At 42.0% G+C, this 23,996-nt stretch overlaps 1 protein-coding gene across 3 annotated transcripts in view; it reads left to right on the forward strand.

Annotated features, from left to right (window-relative positions):
• Positions 1-23,996, forward strand: part of RASGEF1A (RasGEF domain family member 1A) — a 159,694-nt gene that overhangs the window by 127,643 nt on the left and 8,055 nt on the right. For 2 of the 3 annotated variants that reach the window (XM_032190963.1, XM_032190965.1), the window contains 6 exons: positions 7,467-7,646; positions 14,044-14,172; positions 19,287-19,424; positions 22,632-22,853; positions 23,155-23,229; positions 23,439-23,531. In XM_032190963.1, coding sequence (XP_032046854.1) covers positions 7,467-7,646; positions 14,044-14,172; positions 19,287-19,424; positions 22,632-22,853; positions 23,155-23,229; positions 23,439-23,531 — 837 coding nt within the window. Of the gene's footprint in view, positions 1-6,628; positions 6,673-7,466; positions 7,647-14,043; positions 14,173-19,286; positions 19,425-22,631; positions 22,854-23,154; positions 23,230-23,438; positions 23,532-23,996 lie in introns of those variants that run through there. The other variant, XM_032190964.1, reaches the window with a different exon arrangement.

Genomic DNA, 23,996 nt, shown 5'->3' on the forward strand with positions numbered 1-23,996 from the left:
CATGAGTTTTACATAACATTTCATATTTTGCATGTATAGTGATGTCAATTTGTTTTGAAAGGTTACTGAAAGAAAACTAAATAACAGAGACAATAACTACATTTTCCCAAACTAGTGGAGGCCACTCTTCCAAACACTACTTCATGATTCTTCATGAAATTTATTTGCATTTCAGCCATCTCTTAAAGATGGCTACCCGTTTCACAAGCCCAGCCTCTCTCTCTCTATAGCTTGTCTCCCCAGACACATCCACGATCTGGACCTATTTCTGGTTTGTCTAGCTCTGGAGAAAAAAAGGTGGTCAGGAAAGCTGCATCAATCACGAGAGTGTGCTGTGAACTGTACAGAGATTACAGATGCAAGCTCAAGTTCCTGACTCCGATATGACTGTTTGTTTCAGGGAGATTTGTCATCCCCACCCAAATGACAGTATTTAAAAAAGCACATGTCCAGATAAGTTTAAAAAAATCCCCAAAACTGAACTAGGAGAGAGCTAGGAGTAAAACAGGCTTTACTCATGGCATGTACAGCCTTCACACACTAAGAATGTTGTCTGATGAGGAACACCAGTGAGCACAAGAAAGAACAAGCTTCCTCTGGGGAAACGACATCAGCTTTAAGTTTCCCACATGTTCATGCCTGGGGAACCCCCTCTGAAGTCGCTAGCTGAAGTGACATCTGTTTCTCACCACTGGAGCGAGGCAAAGAGCAGCAGTAAGGTTCCGTCTTGGGCACATCAGAGAACATACAGGGTTCCACCAGTCCTCCTTATTCTGGTGAGGGGGGAAGGAGGAGGGAAGAATATAAATGATAACATTCTAATAAAATAAAAACAAAGTTCCCCAAAAGATCCTTAGTGTTGGTGCAATTAATTTGAAAAAGGCAAAGGAAAGGGAAACAAATTTGATAAAATATTATCCTACTGACAGTAAAATAACTAAGTGTTCCACCTCACCAAAAAAAGACAACGTATGAATATGGAGACTACCGTAACTAGGTAGCCTGCGTAATAGCTAACTTTTGGATGACTGCCAGTCCCGAATGGTAAAGCCAAAAAGTTCAAGGCACACATTGTTTATTTGTCGTCAGTTATTTGATTTGTGACCTGGTCAATACAGAGCACAGGGAAAATGCAAGTTCCAGGGAGAGAATAAATCTCTTTTATTTGTAGTTCACATGCATTTATTCTCTTATGCAGATATTGTCATAAAGGGTTGGGCACAGCAGCTCAGTCATGTTAATTCTTTGACCAATTCATGCCAAGCTCCTTTAGCAAAACAGACCACTAAGTAATTGTTCAGTTAATTTCACTCACGGAAGAAAAATAGATAGTTTGTTTTTGTTTTACTCTCAACATTTATGCATATATAGTAAGGGGGTGTTCATCAGCAGTTCAGTCCTCAGTTTTATCCCGTGCAAAAACTGACCACATAGGGTCATCATGTCTTAGTGTTCCATGTTTGAAGTTTATTTTGGGATAGTCTGGGGCTGCATCCCATGATAAATAGAAAGGCTAAATTCACTTGTAGATGAGACAAAATTGTATATTCTATACTACTCAGCATCAACTCAGTATACATTTGTTTATTCACTATGCTTGTGATAAAACAGGGCAAGTCCTTCCCATGTGCCTCAAACTATACTGAAACACACTGTAGCCAATACATCTACACACACATTTCTAAGCAGGCTTGAGGACTCAACCATCTGTTTGCCAGCTCCCGTTGTTCATCAAAATGTTTTCTTAAAAATAAATTCATTTTTGAATGCTTAGTATTTTGGTGACAAGTTTCTAAAATCAATCCAGAATTATTTTCTCAGTGTTTCTCCTTACCTTTTACTTAAGATATTAATATGCATACCTCGAGGTTCCTAGTTTGGTTCAATCCCAAATAAAATCATCGGAATTAAACCAACAGCTGTTAACTGCCTGTACACTGAGTAGAGTTTAGGCCACTCTAAAACTTCCCTAATAATTGTTGCTGAACTTGTTACTGGTATCAGCAAAAAGAATCCAAGCAATAGATGTGCACAGGAACTAAATTACTAGCGGTAATTCAGGTAAGAGATACATTACGTGTCCAACAGAAATTTGCTTGCAACAGTACCGGTATACAAACAAATTACTGCAAGTGAGCTCATCCAGTCAGCATTCTCACCATCAGCTGTAAAATTAAATTTGTAAAACCAAAGAGACTGAAAACAGAAAAAAAAAAAAATACCTGTGGGAATGCTAACAACATTGTTGTTATAGGTTCTGCTAAAGCAAACAGAGGGTTGACTTCTCAGATTGGCAGTTTTGATCTGCTAATTGTGATACCCCAAAGCCTATAGCACTAAAAATAAACTTCTTTTTTGTTGAGATGGTTTAAAAAAATAGCAACCCACGTGCATTTACAAAAATACCATATCAGGAAGATTGACATCAGCACACATGCAGATTTTTTCTTCCCCTGGGCACCAAATTGCTGATGTATGTACATGCTCCTTTCTTGGCATAATTGATTTTCGCTTTCTGCACGGTGGCACATTCTTGGAATAGTTGGTGTCGCAGCAAGCATGAATATGCAAGTGAAGGACAAAATAGCTAGGATTAGACCAGAACTCCTTCATTTTGAACCCAAGCTTGACCCTGTTTAAAATAGAACATCGGCTGCTTTTAAAAATTCAGCTTAAAAAGACCCTAAAAAAATAATAGTGCATATTACATTGACATGCTTCTGTTCTTTCACATTATAGTCAAAATCACACTGAAGCACTCACAAACATTAAAAACAGCCTTTATATGTTTTTATGTCTTTTCTTTAAAAACAAGACACGAGCAAAACCGAGCAGATTCCAACATCTCCACAAACATACAAGAATAAGAAGGGAACAAATCTACAACTGTAGTAGAAGCAGCTGTTCAGCTACACCCTGATTGCCTAAATTGGCATTTATGCATGACATGTTGCAGCGCCTTTAAGCAGACCAGGCTAAGCCAACTATCTTTTTCCGAGATCTTTTTCTGTCACTCACTCTCTGACTAGCTCTCTATGCGTTTAAATGACCTGAGATCATCAGACTTGTAAGATGTTCCTGTTGCTACATCAGTGATTCAAGGAAGTTTATCACCCCTTTTTAATCTGTTTTGTATGCATGCGTGTTTGTTTTTTAAACAAACTTGATTCATCCGCACCACCAAGAACATAAGGACACCCATGACACATTACAGCGATGTTTCCCTAAATATACCCTAAATCTCAATTAGCAGGCAAGTTAATTCCTAAAAAGAAGAGAATTCTAACACATATGAAAATTGGGAACCAAACTTACTATTAGTGAACTTCTTTAGGCAACTGTGCCAAAACAGGCATTAGCATCTCAGTCAGTACTGAGCAGCCACACCCCAGTATCACAGTCAACGTGTGTCATGTTATGTTAAGAGTCTGCTATGTTGGCACCAGCACAAATAGCTGGAAATAAGCACCATGCCCTCTCTGAATCCTGGGGAAGAGCATTTCTTTCAGTCCAACGGCAAGATCCAGTCCTGAGCATCAGCAAAAGATTAGTTTCACAGTGCTCAATGGTTATTCTCAATGGTGTGTCACAGGGCTGACCTCATGGCAATAAAAACATAGTTTGTCCCCCAGATAGGTGGGTGAATTTTCACAACTAGCTTTCCATTTCAGGTAGCATTGAAAACATACAACAATGAAACACATCTTAAGTTGTTCTTATATTTTCAGCTTGGTTTGCTCCGAAAATTGCTGGGTATCTCAGGTGTAGAGCTGGTCAAGACCTCTTCAACACATTTTTAAAATGGAAAATGCCATTTCCAAACTACAAAATTCATTGGCTCTGACAAAACCATTGTGTGGAAATATTCATCATGTCCCAGGTCAGAGAGAGAGAAGCGTGGTTGATAGTAACCACAGACTGATAGCTACAGCATTCAATCCCACTTCAAGTCCCAAGCTTTAAAAGCCTTGCTGAGTTCAGAACCACAATTTGAAGCACTTGTCTCCCACTCCCATCTGCTGCCAAGTTATTAACGTGCCATCAAATTATTCTGCAGCATGAATCTCTGAAATTCAGCAAAGTTTGAGTTCATCTAAAAGCTGCCTGAGAATAGGTTTCAAGTCTTAAAATTTCTGTGCAACAAGGAATCCTGCAACATCTGTGCAGCCCAACAAATAAGTCTAAAAACCTATTATTCCCCGAAGACATTTGCCTGAGGCTTTGAAGCTGCACCTCCACTCTGCTTCTGAAATTGTAAGTTCTTACACTCCATACTAGGCCACTATCATTACTGCTTGTAGAATTTGATGACATTTCCTGGACAAATTCCATATTTCAGATCCAGTTAAAATTGATTAGTCTATAACCAAGACCACTGATCAATTAAAAATATGTATAATAATGTGCATTTTTAATTCACCTTTTTTTTTTTTTTTTTTTCCATTCTCTAAATGATGATATTAGGCTTTATTCACAAAAGCCTTCCAAAATGTAAGAACCAAGAATATACTGCTATAACTATGCTTGTAACAGGCATATCAAAATGGTTTCTGAAATCATACAGCTCTGCAGGGGTAATGCACTGCTGGAGAGGGACAAAACATGCTCCTCTCTATACGCTGGCCACTCTCATCACCATGTAGATCCCCAAGTAACAGTTCACCCTCAGAGTAAGAAACAAGGCTACACACTAACTCAGGCTTGCTTCAGAAGATGAAGGCTTTGTCCCATTTTGTTATTTAATCAGCACTGTGAAGAATGCCATGCTCAGTTAAGTTCCCTTTCCATGTCTTCTCTGTTTTTGTGCCTCTTTATTTCCTTCGCTGCAGATGCTGGGCCTTTAAATCAGGTCGGCATACTGGGTTATGTGAAACCAGACAATAACAACTAGATCCCTGTGCAAGGTGACCAACAAGCCTAGCTTGACAACGAAAGCTACAAAGACAGCATTTCTGGGAGAGTCCCTTTACACTTGAAGTTATAGTCTCAGATCAGCATTAATGGTATTTGTAATTGCTTGCTTCTCTTCAGTACAGTTACGTTTTAAACATACACAAAGGCACATTTGAGTCAGTAGTTTCCAAAACGCTGGTTTATATGACCACTGAAGGAAACTGACTGTTGTTTTACAATCTTCGCTCTCAAGTCAGTTTCTCCTTCACTTTCACCCCACCTTTTTTGCTAATATTCCTTACTTTTCCCAAGTCATCGACTAACAGCTCCCCAAGAGAAGATGTGACTATATAAGGAAATTCAAACAGTAAAACAAGGACGTACTATCCAAATATAAAAATGGACAACGTAATGCAACAGTGTGAAAACACATCCTTATCAACATCTCACAGATGAACACAGAGGCTCAGTGGGATCAGGCAATTTGGACAGCAAATGTGCGGCACTGGCAGGAACTGAACCCAAGTGGTGCAAATGCCAGTCCAGTTCATTGATCATTAGGCAGCAGAAGGTGTTATACTGTGTATGCTGATGTTAGCTGGTTTTAGACAGGCTGAAGCAGCCGAGGAGACTGAGACAGGCAGGCATTGCTCTGCTGACTCACGCTGCAGCAAGAGATTCCCCGGCCAGCCCGGCTGAACCAGCGCGGCGTTGCCTCAAGTTGTTTTTGTAGCAAGCCGCAGAACAAGCACAGACTGCGCTGGTTGCCGTGCTCTAGGGCCCGCCCACCAGTAACATGAGGCAGTGCCTAATGAAAACATCTCCAAAATGCAAGCAATTTGTTCAGGAACAGAACTTACATAACTCCAGCAAAACAAGCAAGCAAGCAAACAAAATAATTTAAAAAAGAATTAAACCTTAGGGAGTTTCCGTACCTACAGATTTCAACATTCAGAATATAGATAGCTAAAGGTCGTCATCCAGGCTTTACAGAAAAAGAAATGGAAATGAAATGATAAAGTGATTCATCTGTTGCACACTACATGAGCTGAATTTAGGTCCTCAGCTTCTCTGTCTTGTAAATGTTACCTTTGCAACAACCTCCCAAGACTACACGATACAGTGCCCCAAAAAAGAGCATCGTGCGTGCTAGAAAAGGAGCAGTACACACACCTCCCTGCACTTGCTTTCTGTGACACATATGCCAATACATATATATATATATATATACACGTGCATGTGTACAAGCACACGTATCTACATGTATATATATATATAAACATGAAATACGCATATGTATGTGATCAGCGCGCGGTGAGCCCCGGGTGTGTGCGTCTGTGTGTCCGTGTCTGTGTGTCTGTGTGCCCGTGTGCTCGTTTCCAGACCTGGCGGCGCGCCCAGCGGCAGGTTCGGGGCGCGTTACCGGAGCCCCGCAGCCCGCACACTCGGCGCCGCCTCACTCCCTCGGCTCTGGGGTCCCCACGCGCGCCCCGCGGGCGCGCGCCACGGGGCCCCGCCCCCTGCCGCGGCGGTCGCCATGGGAACGGGGAAGCCGGGCCGCGGGGAAGCGCGCCCCGAGCCCCCTCGGGCGGGCGCGCGGCAGGAGGCGCGCACACGCGCGCGCGCGGCCCCGGCCGCCCCCGCGCTGTTGTCCCGGCTCCGTTTGAACGGGCCCCGCTCGCGCCCAGCCAACGGGCGCCGCGCTGGGCGCTGACGTCACGGGCGGCGGGTTCGGGGCCGGCGGCGCGGCTGGGCTCGGAGCGGCTCGGGAAGATGAGGGTGAGCGGCGGGACCCGCGGCGGGACCCGGGGCGGGGGGCGCTTTCCCCACAGCCTCGCAACTCCGGGGCAGGGCCAAGGGGAGGGAGGGGAGGGAGGGAAGGGGAAAGCCCGAGGCTGTGCGGTTGCGGCGTTAGGGGCAGCAGGTTTGGTTCCTGAGTGGAGATCGCCCAGAGACTGCTCGCAGCGCTGCGCGGGGCAGGGGGTGCCGCAGCACGCCCTCACACCCCGGGGGGCCAAAAACAGGCAGTTGGGCTCCAGTGGTGTGAGCCCCCCGGTCCCAGGGACACGGCCGAGCAGGAGGTGCCCTTCGGCAGGGACCCTGGCTCGCATCCAGCGCCAGGAGTGGCAAAGGACTGGTCACCACACGCTCATCGGTACTGCACCCACAGATCCGGCTTCGGAAAAGTGAAAAGAGGGGCATCAGGCCAGAGTTGCTGTTGGTTGTTCAGCAAGGCAGAATTCAGAACGCATGTTACATTTCATCCCCGTGCAGTGTTCAGCATTAGGAGCCAGGGGAAAACTGGAGAGAAAGGAGGAATCAAGTGCAGGGAACAGAGCTGGTGCCGCTTCCGCGGCTACGGCCTCAGTGACAGAGTTTCACGTGCATTTCAAAGCCAGCAGCCAACTCCGGGATGTGCGGCTGGAGGCAGAACTTAGCTCAAGTGCCCAGGCTGCAAGCAGTCAGATATGTAATTGTGTGCAATGTATGCCTCTGTGATACCCGTGCATAAGACACACTCAGGGAAAGCTTAACCCTTTTTTTTTTTTTTTTTCCTCTCCCCACTTCTGCAGGAAACTATGCCCCAGACGCCAATATTTTCCAGTATGCTTGGTTCCAGTTGTAGTGGGCAAGTGCAGCCAGACATGGGAGAGAGGTGCGTGGACCCTGTTTATCAGGATGGGAACATTGTTTCTGGATCTCTGGAGGCCTTGATAGAGCGCCTGGTGCCCACCATGGACTATTATCCAGACGTAAGTACGCACTGAAGAGGTTTTTTTTTCTTTTCACGGTATCTTTGCATTAGGATCCAGCTTGGTGCATCCTCAAGAAATTCTACCTCCCCCTGATTTGAGATTAAGATGTAGGCTAAAGATGCATTGATTTCCTTTGCAATATTTACTCCATAAATACGTTGCTCAATGGGGGATACTCTCCTTTGTTAATAAGGATGCCTGCTAGAATGGTAAAGCCATGTTTAACCCAAATGGGTGCCTTAAGAACCAATTAAAAGCAGCATTAGCCATCATTTTCAATCCTTCTAAGCTGCTTTACCCCTAACACAGCCAAGATTAACTTTTAACCAGCTCCTATGTAGAGAAATAGACCAGCTCTTGCAGCTCAAATCAGCTCCAGTATTTTTTTACCACTTAATTTTCTATGCATCTCCTAGTTAGACCATCAGAAAAAAAAATAGATTGTAATTATAATGCTGTCTTTCTCAATACATTTAATGGGTGAGTGCTGTAATAATGTTTCTGAGCCTGAAAACGATTTTGCAACTGATTAAATGTCCTCACTGCAGTCCCCTGAAGTAAATGTTACTGATAACTGTAGGGCATGCAGTAAGATTCTGAACTTAGGATATTATTAAGAGATCGCTTTATCACTTAAATTGCCCCTTTGTACCCATTAATGAAGGATGTTATTTAAATTGGTTGCCAAAGATTCAAGAGGTTATATAGGTTATATTCTATCTCAGTGTGAAAAAACAGCAGATATGGCAGAAGCAATCCCACTCTTTTTAAGACTGATAGGGCAACAGGAAACTGCATTCAGTACTGACTGGTATGTTGAACTTCCACTGTCTTAGTGGGCCATGCTAGAATCTATATCTTGCACTATGTCTTTCAGTCAGATCCATTTAGAACTTTTTACTCTGGTTTCACATGGCTCACAATAAAATCCCCTCAAGCTCACACATACACACCACACATCTTTACAGTTACCACGCACAAAAAAGGCACTCTCCATATGGGTTTAGCGGGTAGAAGCAGCAGAATTTCCAGCAATGATCACTGAAAGATTAAAACGAAAAAGCAAAATGAGGATGTTTTAATTTTCCAATTCTTTTCTAAACCTCTTATTTCAATATGCACTACCTTCAGTGGATGCTAAGTACCAAGTCCTTTATAAGACACAGGGGAATCACCGTAGTTAGGCATTAAACTCCAGTTGCACTCCACACAAACACGTAATGTAGAGCAGATGAAGAAGAAAGTTGGGCTTGAAGAGAACCTTGAAACATGGCATACCAGTGAAATAGTTCCAGGCTGCAATAGCTAAGCTTTCCAAGGACTCTGCTCCTTGGATTTTGTTTAATACTAGAACATAGCTATTTGCTGCTTGGATTTCTGGAATATCGTTAAGTTTATCGTTAAGTAGCTGCTAATGCACATCCCTTGTTGCAATATAGGATCTATTTATAACACAGTCACTCTGAAAATGGTTCCATAAAGCGAGCATTACTTAAGGGGTCTGTGACTTATTTTGGAATGCTGCTGGTTTCCATGGTGCTATCCCATACCCTGTGCAAGGGAGCATCGCAAACCATGCAGGCACAGACCCCACCCTGTGAGGCTGCAGTTTAAATAGACAGCGAGCTGACAGCTGGGAGAGATACAGCAGAAGCAATCAAGAGAGCTCCTGGGAAAAGGAGACAGAAAACAGTATTAAGACAAATCCATCTCCTCTACAGCAGGACACATTCTTTTAGTTAGATCAGATCACCCAATTCAGCTAAAAGGATTCATTTTAAGACGAATAGATAAATAAGCTCTGAGTGACATGAAGAGGGAGCTGTATTTGAGGCGATGCAAGTTTTGCATTTCAGTTCAGTTTCATGTTTATGCTTAACTTCATGCCCACTTCTATTTTTAGGGAAGTTGCCACAAAAGGTTAGCGCGATAGCCACTTAATGCCGATGTCCTGTCAGAAGAGGGACCAACACTGTTTGTTCAAGAGAAAGGTATAAGCACCTCACCTCCGAGTTGCCTGTCTCTGGCTACACAGGCAGAGAAAGGGGACAAGGCATCACCCATTAATTCTCACCAAGAGAAGCTATTGGTTACGTTAGCAGAGATTACCTGTAGCTTCAGAGCGACACATCTACAAGTTGCTGTACACATCCAAATTTTTCGATTAGTACATCTAAGCATTATGCTTAGAAAGCATTCCTGTCTCTGTCGACATTAAGCTAAAGATTGCAGTAACCTTCCAGCTGGAAAAAAGGGGGTGGAGGAGAAAGCAAACACAGTATCTTTCTGTGCCGGTTACAGAGGCAAAACAAAAATGTATTTGCCATGTTGGCAGAACAAGAGACAGACAAGGGAGGACAGGAAAGATAAGGGCCTACATTTGTGTATGCTCTTTTGAGGTTTGTTTGTGTACGGGGACTTGTTCAGCACACAGGAAAACGTATACTCGTGAGACGGAGGAGTTCGGGAGGTTAGGAATGGAATGTACCAGTCTGCAACCCTTGTGCCCAAGCAAGAAAGTGTTTCAAGAAAATGTTTCACAAACAAGAAGTTCCAGAATGAGCAGTGAGTGCATGAAGAAAGTATTTTTTTTTTTCTCCTCCTCAAGACAACATCAGTACATTCTTGGGTCAGAGAGTAACAATTCCTTCTTTAGTCTTGTGTGCTTGCCTCTTTTTTTTTTTTTTTTTTTTAATATAATTCAGCTCATCTCTTAGCAACAACTTTAGGCACTAGAGGAATCTGGCTTCTTTTTCTCTTGTAAAGCACAAGACCCTTTTGTGTCATCTAAGTTGTTCCAAGTACAGGAATATATATAGATATTTTTTTTACCTCTTCTCCCAAATACCTGTCACTTCTGTAGGATAAGAGGAGCTTAACTTTCAATCTCAAAGATTATGGAAGCATTTTTAATCATTTTTTGTCAAACCAGCTAGCTTCAAAGCTAAGTTTCCTTCTCCAAACCATCTTCTTCATATGTGGGGGACTGCATATGAGAGAGTGGGGGTCTTTAGTCTGTTACAGCATCGAGCCTATACGGGTGTAGGGGTATAGGTGTAATAAATCACAGAAATGCTCCATCTGGAGAAGGCATCTGACATTAGCGTGAAATATTTCCTATCCAGAAAAGTGGTTCCTAACCACCGAGACCTACCGCTAAGCTGATGTGTACAGCTTGGTTCAACCTCGATCCTCTCCATTGGATAGGAAGTGGTTATTAGCAGAGGCAGGGAGATAGGGCTCGGCACTGCTGTCAGACACAGGATTGTTTACTTGCAGTTACTCCCTTGTCTATGCCAGCATAAGCAAAAAGTCTCAAATCTCTACCAGCAGTATCAAAAAAGAAACCTAAGAAGTAAGACCAGACACCCATATATTGTAAACCAGCCTCGGTTAAGTGACTTAAGAAGCGGCATAAATACAGCAGATGGGTTCCAGAAGAAGAATAATTTGTTTCTACAGTTTAGCAGTTCAATGTTGTCTGGAAAAGCATCGCACAGGTCCGGTACAGATACTGCTGATTACAGAGAGACACCAGCAAACCTAAAATGGAAAGCACACGCTTCTACGGCCGCATATCTTCCTGTATCTTGCCACTTCAGCAGTTTCTTGAACCTCATACAAAACAGTACTGAAGAGACCAAACACAAGTACAGGTCATCTGGGTCACTCTTCTCTTGCAGTATAACATCAGGAAAATGATACTCTGAGTGGGGCTTTCTTGAAGTCACTCTGGACAAACATTGTCCCACATCACACAGACTTCCACCAATGAGACCTACACTAGTATTAGTACGAGAAGCAAAATTATATCTTTCCTTAAAAGAATGTGTTCCAGCTTATCAGAGCGGAGGTCACTGACAGGGCAGCGTGGCTTGCATTTTGGTTCCTTGCCACTTATGCGTACAGGCAACTTTCTCGTGGGCTTCCAGACTTCCAAAGAACAAGAATGTGTGGAAGGGATGAAAAAGTATCAGAGCTCCTTTTTTTTTTTTTTTTTTTTTTTATTCCCCAGCTCTCTTAAATGCAAAATAGGGTAAAAGCAAAAGCAATAGCTGCTTCACATTTCCAGAATAAAAGTCTTCACACAACCCTGTGACAGCCGACACACCCAGCAGCTAAATTCCTTTCCCAGATAGGCCAGACTTACAGTTTTAAGTTCAGGGACAGTGTTGATAGAAACAAAGACAGGAATTGGCTACAAAAAATAAGAGAGGACAACCAGGCATAGGTTACCCCCCAAAACCAACAGCATTCTGTCTCATATTTTAATTCTTAAAATAAGTGTATCAGTTTAAGGATCATTCTCACATATATAAGCATACAACAAGTGATATGTTGTCCCCATAACATAACCAAGTCCCCGTCTGTAACCAAGTCAGCTCTTCGGCCTGTAACACATTGCATGCACACTACTCAACATTTTATATATCAAATTTCTCCAAAGCTAGCACAATCTCATCAACTGTTTCCAGATGCAGGTGTAAGAGCTACATTAAATTTCTTGTTAAAGTTCATAAACATTTTTTTTTTGTCATGTAACTGTAACTCTGAAAATTCTGAAGAGACACATAAGCTTGTTGGGCAGAAGCCCAGTTTAAGTTATCACTATGTCCATTTTTGGGATGTTTGCAGCCATGCCACCATGAAGGGAAATTGCTGTGTCCTGCCACTGTCCAGGCCACCCACTTGAAGTCATTATGAATTATGAAGTCATTAGGTGGCCCCAGCTGTCTGTCTCTGGTAGACCATGGAAGTGCTTCTCAAGAACCCAACCCAAAGTGCCCATCCAGTTAACCTAGCCCTTCTTCTCCTCTCTTCATCTATTCATAAGCTGTAGAGGAGGCAAAACCTACAAATGAATTCATTTTAATTGCACAGATTTAATGCTATTCCTAATTTAATACATGAACCCCAGTGCTTATAAGGCCTTAAAATCATAATTTGTATTTTAAATGCCTCTGCAGTGTCACATTTCACTCTGTTCCTTCATTAGCTTCCTCTGCAAGCTTGGGAAAGAGTTGGATTTTGGATTTTCCATGGATACATACTTAACCTATTATGTACTTCGCACACTCTCAACACTCCCAACTCTCAGCACACTGACCTCTAGTTAACTTCATTTATATTTTAAAAACACTCCTTTTTCCCATTCTGATATTTGGAAGTATTTTAATACTAAACTTATAATGTAGGGCACTCTGGATACTAGAGAAGTGGAAACATTTTTCATTAATAGCACACATTATTGTAATTAGAGAGGTAAACTCCATAATCTTTTTGGATTTGAAGATGCCATCATTGTTTGGCTGCAAGTATGCTTTAGAGACTACAAGCAGCAAAATTCAGTAGCAAACTGTAAAGATGCCATATTTTAGACAACTGGCTTTAAGTTCTTAGATGTCTCAATTTACTTGCCCAATCCAAGGTGACATATGTGCACAGTGGTTATTTATATGCGCATGTGGCTGTGGCCTGCCAAATCACATTTCTAAAAACATGGTGCAAAGTAACAGTACACACTGCAAACATAGCATAGGGTAATTGAAATCCTTAGCGAAGGAGATCCCCTACAATTTCCTTACTACAATTTTTGTCAGAAAGCTTCAACAGAAGCCCTTAAGAGCTGCTAACAACATTACTCTGGTGATTACATCCAAATACAGAAGCCAAGTTTCAAACACCAAAACAGGACCAGGGCACAAAGGCATTCTCCCTTCGTGTAATTGCCCAGAGTATGATTTGGAATGCGATGCATTACAGCTTTTACAGAGCAAGTGAAGAGGCTCTTTCTAATGAGAAATAATAATTGTTGACACATACTGGTAGAATTCATGCTGAAAGGAGTCTGAAACAGGCCCACATAGGTAAAAGTAAGCCTAAAACTGAATTACTGTCATATGGCCTCAATCTACGCTCAAGCTTGTGTCAGTGACTGTGGGAAAAAGGGAAGAAAAAAGATACATGAAGAAATTACAGCTGTGGTTTTGAATACACATGAAGCAGTTTTCTGCAGCTCAATGAAAAACAGTCACTCCTGCAGAAACCAAGTGGCAAAAATAATAGTGTTCAAATGACATAACACCCTACACTGAACGTATTTCATTTGTCTTTTGGTGAGTGATGACTAGTTAGGCATATTAAGTTGGCCATTTTAAAGGGAAATAATCTGGCAATCTGGAAACAACACCACAGTAGCCTTGAAGCCTACATTTCCTCTTAACAGTGCTAGAAAAGACCACAACCTCTCTGGAGGAAGGAAGAATTACACAAAGTTTAGAAGTAAAGCTACATTTATATTTTATAGAATAGGTTTTTTTTATTAGTCTCCAGGGAAGACAGATGATTTTGCTAAAGTTATTCTACTTGCTTTCTTCCCTCTCTGCTCCCACAGAGGACTTACATCTTCACTTTCCTGCTGAGCTCCCGAGTCTTCATTCATCCCCATGAGCTCCTGGCTAAAGTGGGGCAGATCTGCATCAAACAGAAGCAGCAGCTGGAAACGGGGACTGAGGCAGAAAAGGTAAATGAACATTTATGCCCTGCAGTTGGCTGTGCTGCTGTCATTTATTTCCTACTCTCTCCTTTTCATTAAAAAGCTAAATAGATAGATAAAGAATAAATTGAAATTACGATCAGCATGTATTACTGAATGTGCTTTTATTTGTGTTGTCTTCCTTGAAGTACTGTTGCTTCTTTGCTGACTACAACTGTAGGCTACGTAGTACCTTATCAGCCTGGTACAGTGGCCAGAAACACAACCTTGCTCATGAGCTCCAGGTCAGTGCTGCATGCTGGAGCAATGCTTATCTGCCATGAAACCTGGCCAGCAACTCGCTTTGCACCTTTGGGCTTTTGCCAGGCTAGGTCTGTCTGCAATCTGAGTCCCGTCATCACGCTATCAGAGCTGCGAGCCCTGCTAGAGGTACACTAGGAACCCGTTATTGCTGGGGTGTTACACATAGCTTGGTGTAACAGTAAATCAGGAATTTTCCTCTCATGAAAATAAAGGGATGCACTACTTGAAATGGTAGCCTATGCTTGCACATATGAATATGCAGTTTTACTACAACTAATTAGACGTAACGGGGACAGTTTATGATATGCACTGAAATCCATTTAAGTCTCACCATTATGGAAAACATGTATTGAAGGACTTGACTGAAAACAAAGTACCAGAATAGTCCCAGCTGGGATGCAAATATAAGCGGCAGAAACAAGGATGAAGTCAGCAAATACTTAATGATCTCAACTGCTCAAATCCTGGGCATATTTTAGATCCATTCTTCTATAATGCAAAATTAGAGGCTCACATTCCTAGTTCTCAACACTTTGATAATCCCATTTCCTTTTCTCCTTGTTGCGTCAGGAGTCCAAATGGGGAGCACAAATGGTAACCCTGTGCTTTGGCAACACAGGCTTTTTGACAGTAATACTGGCTTAAGGGCTTCTCTCCCCCTTCCTATTCCTGGTCTGCAGTCTCATATTATGCCACAACACTCCTCCACGGGGAAAGCTAACCCCTTGGTGCAGGGTGACTTGCATCCAGGTCAGTCCCCTGCTCCACTCACCAAACAGCTGTGTAACTAGCTGTGTTGGTGCTGGGAAATTGGAGGTTCTCAGGGAAGGCAGATGTAAGGACTACTGCATCCATCTTTGTACAGAGGTGCTAACAGTTCCCATCACCACCCCTGAACTAGTTCATGACTTAGCAACCCCACGCTGCTCCTTTGTAAATTGTAGTGTTTAGTTAGACAGAGCTGAGGAACCATCAGAGGTAGGAAGTTGTAAGAGATGCTGGGACTGAAACATGTCTGAAACATGGGGTAAAGCTGTCTACAGATACGTGGTAAGGATGAGTGACTGCTGTCAGTAGTTAGTGTCAAAATATGTACGTGAAATGCTTGGATTTAAAAATAATGGAATATAAAATGAAACTCTTCTGTGAAAAATAATACACTTAGATGAGTTGTGTTTTTTTTTTTAAGCTCAAACAGTAGCTGGAGACTAAATCACTTGACTGTTAAAGATATGGTGCTAGTGGTGAAGTAGTACAATTCTGGCTTTTCAGCAGATGCATTTAAGAAATCATGACTTCCACACTGAAATGAATTAGCATTACATCGTAACAACAGGATGTGAAGTAGAGCTGCTCATATTCCAAACACCCACACTCTTACACCTTCTGCTGACAATTTGGAAATGGGCCTACAGGAAAACCAACAGCAGGGTGACAATAAAACATGAGTGTTTGGGAGGCTGCTGTAATTTACATGCTTTTCTAGTTGCTTTTCCTACTACGCCCTTGATCCCTTCCATCCCCCTTAATATGAACTGTAATTTTTTCCAGCTCACTGAACACAGCATTCTTGGGAAACACTACATAAAAATTCTAACATCCCTCTCGAATGACTACTTTGCAGACCTGTACTACAAGCACCTGTATCTTTTACACAAAAACTTGGCCACTAGCATATGCAAACATTTGTTTTTCTATCTGGCAACAAGTCAAAGCTCATTTTATAGGTAGCGTGGAAATTCTCAACTCAAGGCACTCTACCTACTCACACTCATAACCCATCATCAGCTGACCTTACCTTCTAATAGGGGACTTCATAGCAGAAAATAGCTGGCAAAAGTAGTTAAAGCAGCCCTGATCATGTCTGATAAAAGATTTGCATAAACAAACTCTAAGACAAGAAGCTGCCTGACTTGTTGCCTGGGTACTGTGTGAGCTGAAAAAGTGGCAAGGAGATGGGTGTTTAGGTTAGGCACCACAATATTGATCTTTCCTTTGTTTTTGACATTTCTGGCAAACTGTAGAAAACAAGCTGAGAGAAAAGTACATTAAGAAGACATATGGGATGTCTTAGAGCCCGCTGAGAGTCTTTTTGGCCAATCATAAAAAAAAGGGTTTCACGGTTTAAAATGCCAGTTATACTATAGATACAAGTAGTTGAGCTTGACCATAAGGGATAAAATTTAACCCTCCATAAGCACACTGGAAATTGGAGACTCAAAGAAAATGGCCACAGAAAAAAGCACTTGTGTATAAAGTAAAAGTTAGCTCCTATTAAGCTTGTCTTACCTGTCTCAGAATACATAAGTCCCTTCAAAAATACTAATCGCGCCCTCAGTTTCTGTCAGCAGTAAGATTTTAAACCAAAAAATGGGAACAGTACTCGTAACCAGGTCAATGTCATTAAGCCTCCCTTTCCTGCAGCCAGTTACTGCAGCTGCCCTCCTTTCTAACTGGGAGCTGGTTCTCAGGCCTGCCTGTCTTTTGCCTCATGTAAAACAGGGCTGTCCCAAGTACTTAACAGAAGTATCTTTCTTCTCGAACACTTATGGGAGAGGTGCTCCCACTGACTCCAGAGAATTCAGGCCTTGCAAGGAGAGGCTGACATCTGGGGCAGGACTACAGAAAGAGCAGGCTGGTGGGTTTATTGCAAGCATGACAAAAAAAGAGAACGCGTGTTGCTGCTGCCCATGTATCTGTGCAATTTCTATCTAGGTTATGGCAAACCACGTGCGGCCAGCCTGTCACGCTGCTCTGGGTTTCACTAGAGCGCACGTGAAACCGGAATCTCATGTTTTGCTGTGCTGATGGTTTTTAGTGTTGTGCTCAAAGCACGCCTCCTTTTCTTGAGCATTAAAGCATCTGGTAAAACAATAGGCTTTTTACACCTGTAATCCCAAAGACAAAAATAGTTTGACATTGTCTTGCAAAAGATGCCCAGCTTTCTACCAGAAAGCAAACGCTAGCGACTCCCAAGTACAGATACATGGGATGGGAAGTCAGAGTTCACGTGGAGCTGCTCACCACAGCCTAAGGATTCTGGAGCCTTCCTTCCCCCATCCCTCCATGCTAAATTTCAAAAGTTTAAAAGAAAAGGTCAGGTTAACTAATACCAAAACCAGTTCCATAGCAGCTTTGGGTGACCAACAGGGGAGTATGCATGTACCTGTTAACTCCGATTGAATGGAAGCATACTGCCTGGCTAATTAGTTCTCTCATCACCTACAGGTTCTTCTTTTAATAATGGAAGGCTCCATGCATTTCCTAGCAAAGGAGCCTAAATTGTCTTTTCCTCAAGGCAGGTGACAGTGGACAGACAACTCTCATCTGGAGCTGTATTGCCCTCTATTTAGAAAGACCTTGAAGCTGGGCTCCACATCATCACCAGCAGAAACTGAACTGTCAGAGCCTTCCTCACCTATCTGTGTGCTTTGCAGGAATGCCGACTGCTGGCAAAGAGGATGTTTCCTTGTTGCCATTACTACCCAACTATTCTGTGCTAGCAGGATCAATTAACTACTGTCGATAAAAAGAGCTAGGAAAAGCATGCTAGTGAAGTGCAGTTTGCAACTCTGGAAAAAAGGCAAGAAAATTCCCTTCAGACTTGCAAGGAGCATTTGTTCATTGTCAGAGTGAAAATTCCAGGGTGCGTGGTTTAAAGTTCTTATTAACCATTTATTGATATTCTGACTGCATACCTGTGACGTGTAAGGAGTGAAAAAATAGTTTAGTTTGGTTTACTTTAGGTTTTGATTAAGTCATCCTGGGAGATACTATGATCAGATGATATTTTGAGGCAGAAATTCCTATCAATTCTTGTAAAGCATCATCTGTCTTAAACTTCCTGTGGCAATACTCCCATACTAAAATCACCTTCTGTAGCCCCTAAGTTTCTGATCGAGAGTGCAATAAGGAAATTACATTGCAGATGAGAAGAATGAACAGCTGTTTAATGTGACTTCTTTAGCTTACACAAGTAGGAAGGTGAACAGATGAAAACTTCCTCATTTTCCCCTCAGTGCATCACCGGTTGGGTAGAAAATAAACATAACTCGAACAAAGTTTTGATTCTGGCTTGTTAAAAGTCTTTCTAGCACACCCACTCAGTTTTGCATGGGTGCTCCTTCAGATTTACTGATGCTGCTCTCTATTGCTATGGTACTGCTATAATTGGCATCCAATTCAGGTCTATCCGATGAAAAGCCTTTGAAGATTCATGAGTAACAGAAGAACTTGGAAAATAAAAAAAAAGTGTTGGCCCTTACTCAAAAAGCTATCAACCACAGAACAGGGAGGAAGAACTATTTTCTCCGTCCATTTTGATTTAGATTTCACGGAGAGAACACACACATCTTTCCTGTCATTCATTCATTTTAATACACAGCTCAATCTGGAGGGTCTGATAAATTCTGTAGAACAGAAGTGTCTTTGTGAACATTTCTCATGAAAGATACCTGGTACAGGGCTGCATTTGGTATGCATTTGAATTGTAACAGTAAAGGTACCGCTGCCTCAGATGGCATAAATCAGCTTAAGTCCCACGGACTTCAATCAAATAAGATGCTTAAACTATCCTGTCATCTTCCTGGCTTTATAAAGCTAACCTTGAAAATATCTTCAAAGAGTTCGGTAAGAAACATTGCCAAGCTATCCTGAAAGGGGGCTAAGTCATCTTATTTAGGAATCTGGCTCACTGTTAAATATGCTCTTTTTTTCTCCCCTTGACCTACCACAGATGCAAAGTATATTCAAGGACATCTAGTTTTATGCAAACCATCATCAAGTATTTACTGTCAGACAGGTCTGTGGTCAGTAATTAACACATTGCTTCTTTCTAGGCAAAGCTGAAATCCTTTGCTGCCAAAATCATTCAGCTCCTGAAGGAATGGACTGAAACTTTCCCCTATGATTTCCAAGATGAAAAATCCATGAAAGAGTTGAAGGAGATCGCTCACAGGATCACACAATGTGATGAGGTAGGGGCAGGGGGGAAGTAATATTTGTGTCAGCCTCTATGTAGTTTATCGTATTAAATTGGAAACTGTTGCTCCTACATGCAGTATTTTCTAAACAGACTACAGCAGCAGTTACTAAGCTGTCAGCGTAGCTGCAGGACACAGGCTGAGGGATGAACTTAATGGCCCATTAGCAGAAACTCTCTGTGTATAATCACCGAGTATAAGATGAAGAGACAGAAAATTCAGTGATGAAAAGTAGATGTATTGCAGAAGCAGAAAGAACAGTGACTATAATGGCACAATACAGTTAACTCTCATGACGACTTATGTCCTATCCTTTGTGCTTTGCTGCTACTCAAAGACTATCAAGTACGTTGTATCAGTGTACTCTAGCTCAAGGTGAAGATGCTTATGAGTGACTGTTTTTTTTGTGTGTTTTATTTTTTGCTACATTTAAGGTGCCCCTGAAGTATTTCCGCAAAGGAAGTTTGAGACCTGCTAGCTGGTCAGTCACCACTCTTAGCAGCCTTGAGTTTTCAGTTTGTGAAGAAAACTAGCTCTCACAAAAAACGTTTCTGAAGTGATCAGATAAAGCAAATTAGAAGATAACTACAGATGTTACTCTTCTTTTTTTTGTTTGTTTGTTTAAAGAGAAAAATGACGAAGCCTATACTTCTTCCTTACTGAGAAAGTCACTCTAACTACCAACAGACGGAAGAAGGGCTATAATCGAGAACTGCAAGGGAATTAACTGTGGGGTGTTTGTGTGAACACGAAGGGTTACTTCTATACAAGGAGAAGCTTCTTGTTTTGAAAGCCAAAACTTCAAGATTCTTTAGAGAACAATTAGCAGGAAACAGGAAGACAATTGTGTGCTGTTTTCATTGATTCCAGTACAGAGACAAGGAAGAATAGCAGGTCTGACAGCACGGTGTGAATCAGTGATAGGACGCGTAGCAGTTAGGTGTTACCAGGTTGTCAAAAGGAAGTATGTCAGTTCTGTTACATCAGCACGGCTGTTTACCTGGATGCTGCTATGAAAATGTCAGTGCCTTAGTAGGAGGGGAAAAGCAGATAGGATTATAAGGCACCTTCTGTTCCCTTTGTAAACAGGGCAGAGAGGTGTACGTTGGCAGAGATACTGTGAAAGGGGACTTGGCAAAATTGCAGGGGGTTTGTTTAGCACGTGTATCTTGGTATTTATTTTGTCTATTATTCTGATCTAGAAAGAAGTTGTGACCTTTCTTTCTCTTCCTCTTCCTCCCTACTCTTATGTATAAGTTGTCATTTGGGAGAAAACATCTCGCAATGGCTCAGTGCTCTGATGTCTGAGGCTTCTGATGACATCTCTTAATTACAGCATCATAGTATTTATCCCCTTAGCGAGGCTACAAGTCAGGTTTGATCAGTGAAAAGCTATGCCACATCTGACCCCTAGGAGATTTAATTTGACACTGACAAAAAGCAGCTCTTGCTCTCAGTATTTGTTACCATCTTTCTGTCCTAAGAAATTACCCATGCCATGCTTCAGCAGGGGATTATGGCAACACTTTAGATTTTTATTTTGTATTTTAAAGCTTTTCCAAATCCCCCTAGGATACCGTTCACATATATAAGATAGGAGGTAAATCAAGAACTGACACACAATAGTCAGGTGCTTGTGCCAGTGATAGAAGGCTGCATAACAGACAGCTATAGCTACAGCCAGGGCTAAGTACAAACATCTCACCTGAACTCAAACAAGGATGAGTTACTGTCAACTCACCGATGCTGGAAACCAAACTCGAAGTCATACCTCTCAGATCAGCTGAAACTTTCACCTTTATTTTCTGAAGTTATAAGAAAATTTAGGACAAGATCACTAAGGAAAGGAAACTGCTAAAACTCTCAAAGAGGCTTGGTCTGAAAATTAAGATACTGATAAAATCACAATAGCTTAAGTAAGCCATACTTTTTAATACCATTGCAGTTTCTTTGTACACTTCCAAATAATGTCTGATAGCCTCACCCACCCTCACATTTGATTCCCTGTGATCTGCATCTAGAAATGTAAGGGGGTAGGCATGGGTAAGTGAGGCACAGTGGCTGAAGTCAAGTGGTTCACAACATAAAGCTCAGCATACTGGAGAGCAGAATTAGCGCTCTATTTTAGTCCCCCCACCAAGCTCCCTCGGCATTTCTAAGCACTTGTAGCACAATATCCGAAATGGCTCCAGCCAGCTGCTGTTCAGTGGTAATCTAGTTGCCTCATCAAGATGAGCTACACTGCCTTCAGCTTTTCATTTGATTCCACTTGGGAGTCAGATTATTGCCTTGTAAAGCAACATTCTGACACTATTATTGCTTAATTATAGCATGCGATGTACAAGTATTTGGTAGTCATCGTCTCTCACATCTGCTACATAATTTCAGTCATCACTGCACATTAGCGGCTTCTTTGAACGATCAGAGCCATTGCAGATCTTCATACTGCATCCAGTTGACTGGTGGAAACCAACACAGCGTGCTGTAAACCAACAATTAACTTAGTGGCTAACTTCAAGAGAAATAATTTGCATGAAAGCAAGAGAGCAATAGCCTAGTGGAAAGGAGGACTGTCTGATAGAACTAGTTTTTGTTTTGTTTTGTTTTTTTCCCCTCCAGCAGCAGGGAGAGCAGAGTCAATGAATTTGTATCATTTCAGGTAGTAATCAGGGAGACCAAGGAATAGGAACTTGATCAAGTTAGCTCTTTGGAGTTGACCTCAGAGGGAAGTATAGGGCATAAAAAAGCCATGGTAGAAAGAATTCAAATGTCTTTGCAGGCATGTTCCTGGATACAATGTGCATTCCCTGGATTCTGTTGGGCTATACAGGCCTGGTCATCAGAGGGTCTGCTCGGAATGACAAAGCTTTTGTCACTTGGTACACAGAGGATCCAAGAACGCCTGTACAAGTAGCTCTGCCACCCTTCAGTAAATTCACTTATAAGCTGTTTACCCAAAGGCCTTGGAAATGGGGTGCCAGTCAACAACTGCCAGGAGCAGCCCAGCCAGGCAGTGAAACAGCTGGGAAGGCAGGCAGGCACAACATCATTATGTGGCTGTGTAGGCAGTTCCTGTGTCACAGGATGCCCAGCCCATATAAGATGAAAGATAATGGATTTATTTTTTCCCAGTCAGAAATTGGTGATGCGTCTGCAAGAGTTAAAGGTTTTTAGCAATCCTTGTTTCTGCCTTTTGCTTAGGAAAATGGGACAGTGAAAAAGATCACTAGCCAGATGACACAGAATCTCCTGATGGCCCTCTCTGCACGGAGCCAGTACCAGGAAATCAGAGAGAAATTCCGGCAACCTGTTACTGACAAGGGCACCATCCTCAAAAACAAGCCACAGTCAACTCAAAAGGACATCCTGAGCGTGTGCTGTGACCCTCTGATCTTGGCACAGCAACTAACCCATATTGAACTGGTGAGACATCGATTTGTGTGAATTATTTCATTTTCCATTTACTAAATATTAATATACTCATCAGTATGAATTTTGCTATAGGCTTCACTGAAAGCCTCCAGTGTTCTAATCCAAAAATGCCAAATGACGAACAAAAACAATAAGGTACACTCTGTAGAAATGTTTCATACTTATCAGTAAAGAAAGCTTAAGGAGATGAAAGTTACCAAAACGATCTCACAGCTTTGGATTTATTGATGCATTTTTAACTGATCTCCCTGTCTGCCTGTACAGTGACAATCTCTCATCTCTCTGAACACAGGAACGGGTGAGCAACATTTACCCAGAGGATCTGATGCAGATTGTCAGCCACATGGACTCCCTAGATAATCACAAGGTACGGGAAGGGGTACAGAGGGGAAAAGAAACAGTAATTAGGATTTGAGTATACGCTGTGCAAAAAAGGCTGCCACTTTCTGATCTTTGTGAGGCTCATGCCTTCAGAAATATCCAGTAAGATTTCAATCAAGACATGACTGGAAGTTTATCCTTTGGTGTGTTGTCATAATACAGGATAGGATTAATATGTGGCCTTTTCTCTTGCAGTGCCGAGGTGATGTTACCAAAACCTACAATTTGGAGGCCTATGACAACTGGTTCAATTGTCTCAGCATGCTGGTGGCTACAGAGATTTGTAGGGTGGGTACTTACTGGTAGAAGATAATATAGCAAAATAATCCTGTCCTTAAGGACAAATGGCAGGCAGTGGTCTAACAGATTTAAACATGAGCAGTCCAATTGAAGATAATTGCATTATTCAAGCATTAAATTATTTGTGTGCTTATGTGATTAAGAGTTCACAGCTACATTTGGCTTTGCATGTATTCTCTGGTTTTGTGTAGCTTCCATAGTAACATTAGTCATGCCATGAAATGGAAGTTGTGTGGCATTTCAGTTGGGAGTTGTTTTTCTCTTAAATACATCCATAAAGTGTTCAGGTACTCACTACCGAAGCACAGAGTTACTGATAAACTGCTCTCCTTCCACTGTACTTAGAGATCATTACTACAGCCATATGTACAGTTTTGTTATAGCAGAAAAAAAAAGAAATGAGGAACAAACTCGCTCTTCAGAAGTATAGAAGGAGAAAGGTTAAAAACAAAA

Source organism: Aythya fuligula, chromosome 7 (assembly GCF_009819795.1).
Source record: "Aythya fuligula isolate bAytFul2 chromosome 7, bAytFul2.pri, whole genome shotgun sequence".
Classification (NCBI taxonomy): domain Eukaryota; kingdom Metazoa; phylum Chordata; class Aves; order Anseriformes; family Anatidae; genus Aythya; species Aythya fuligula.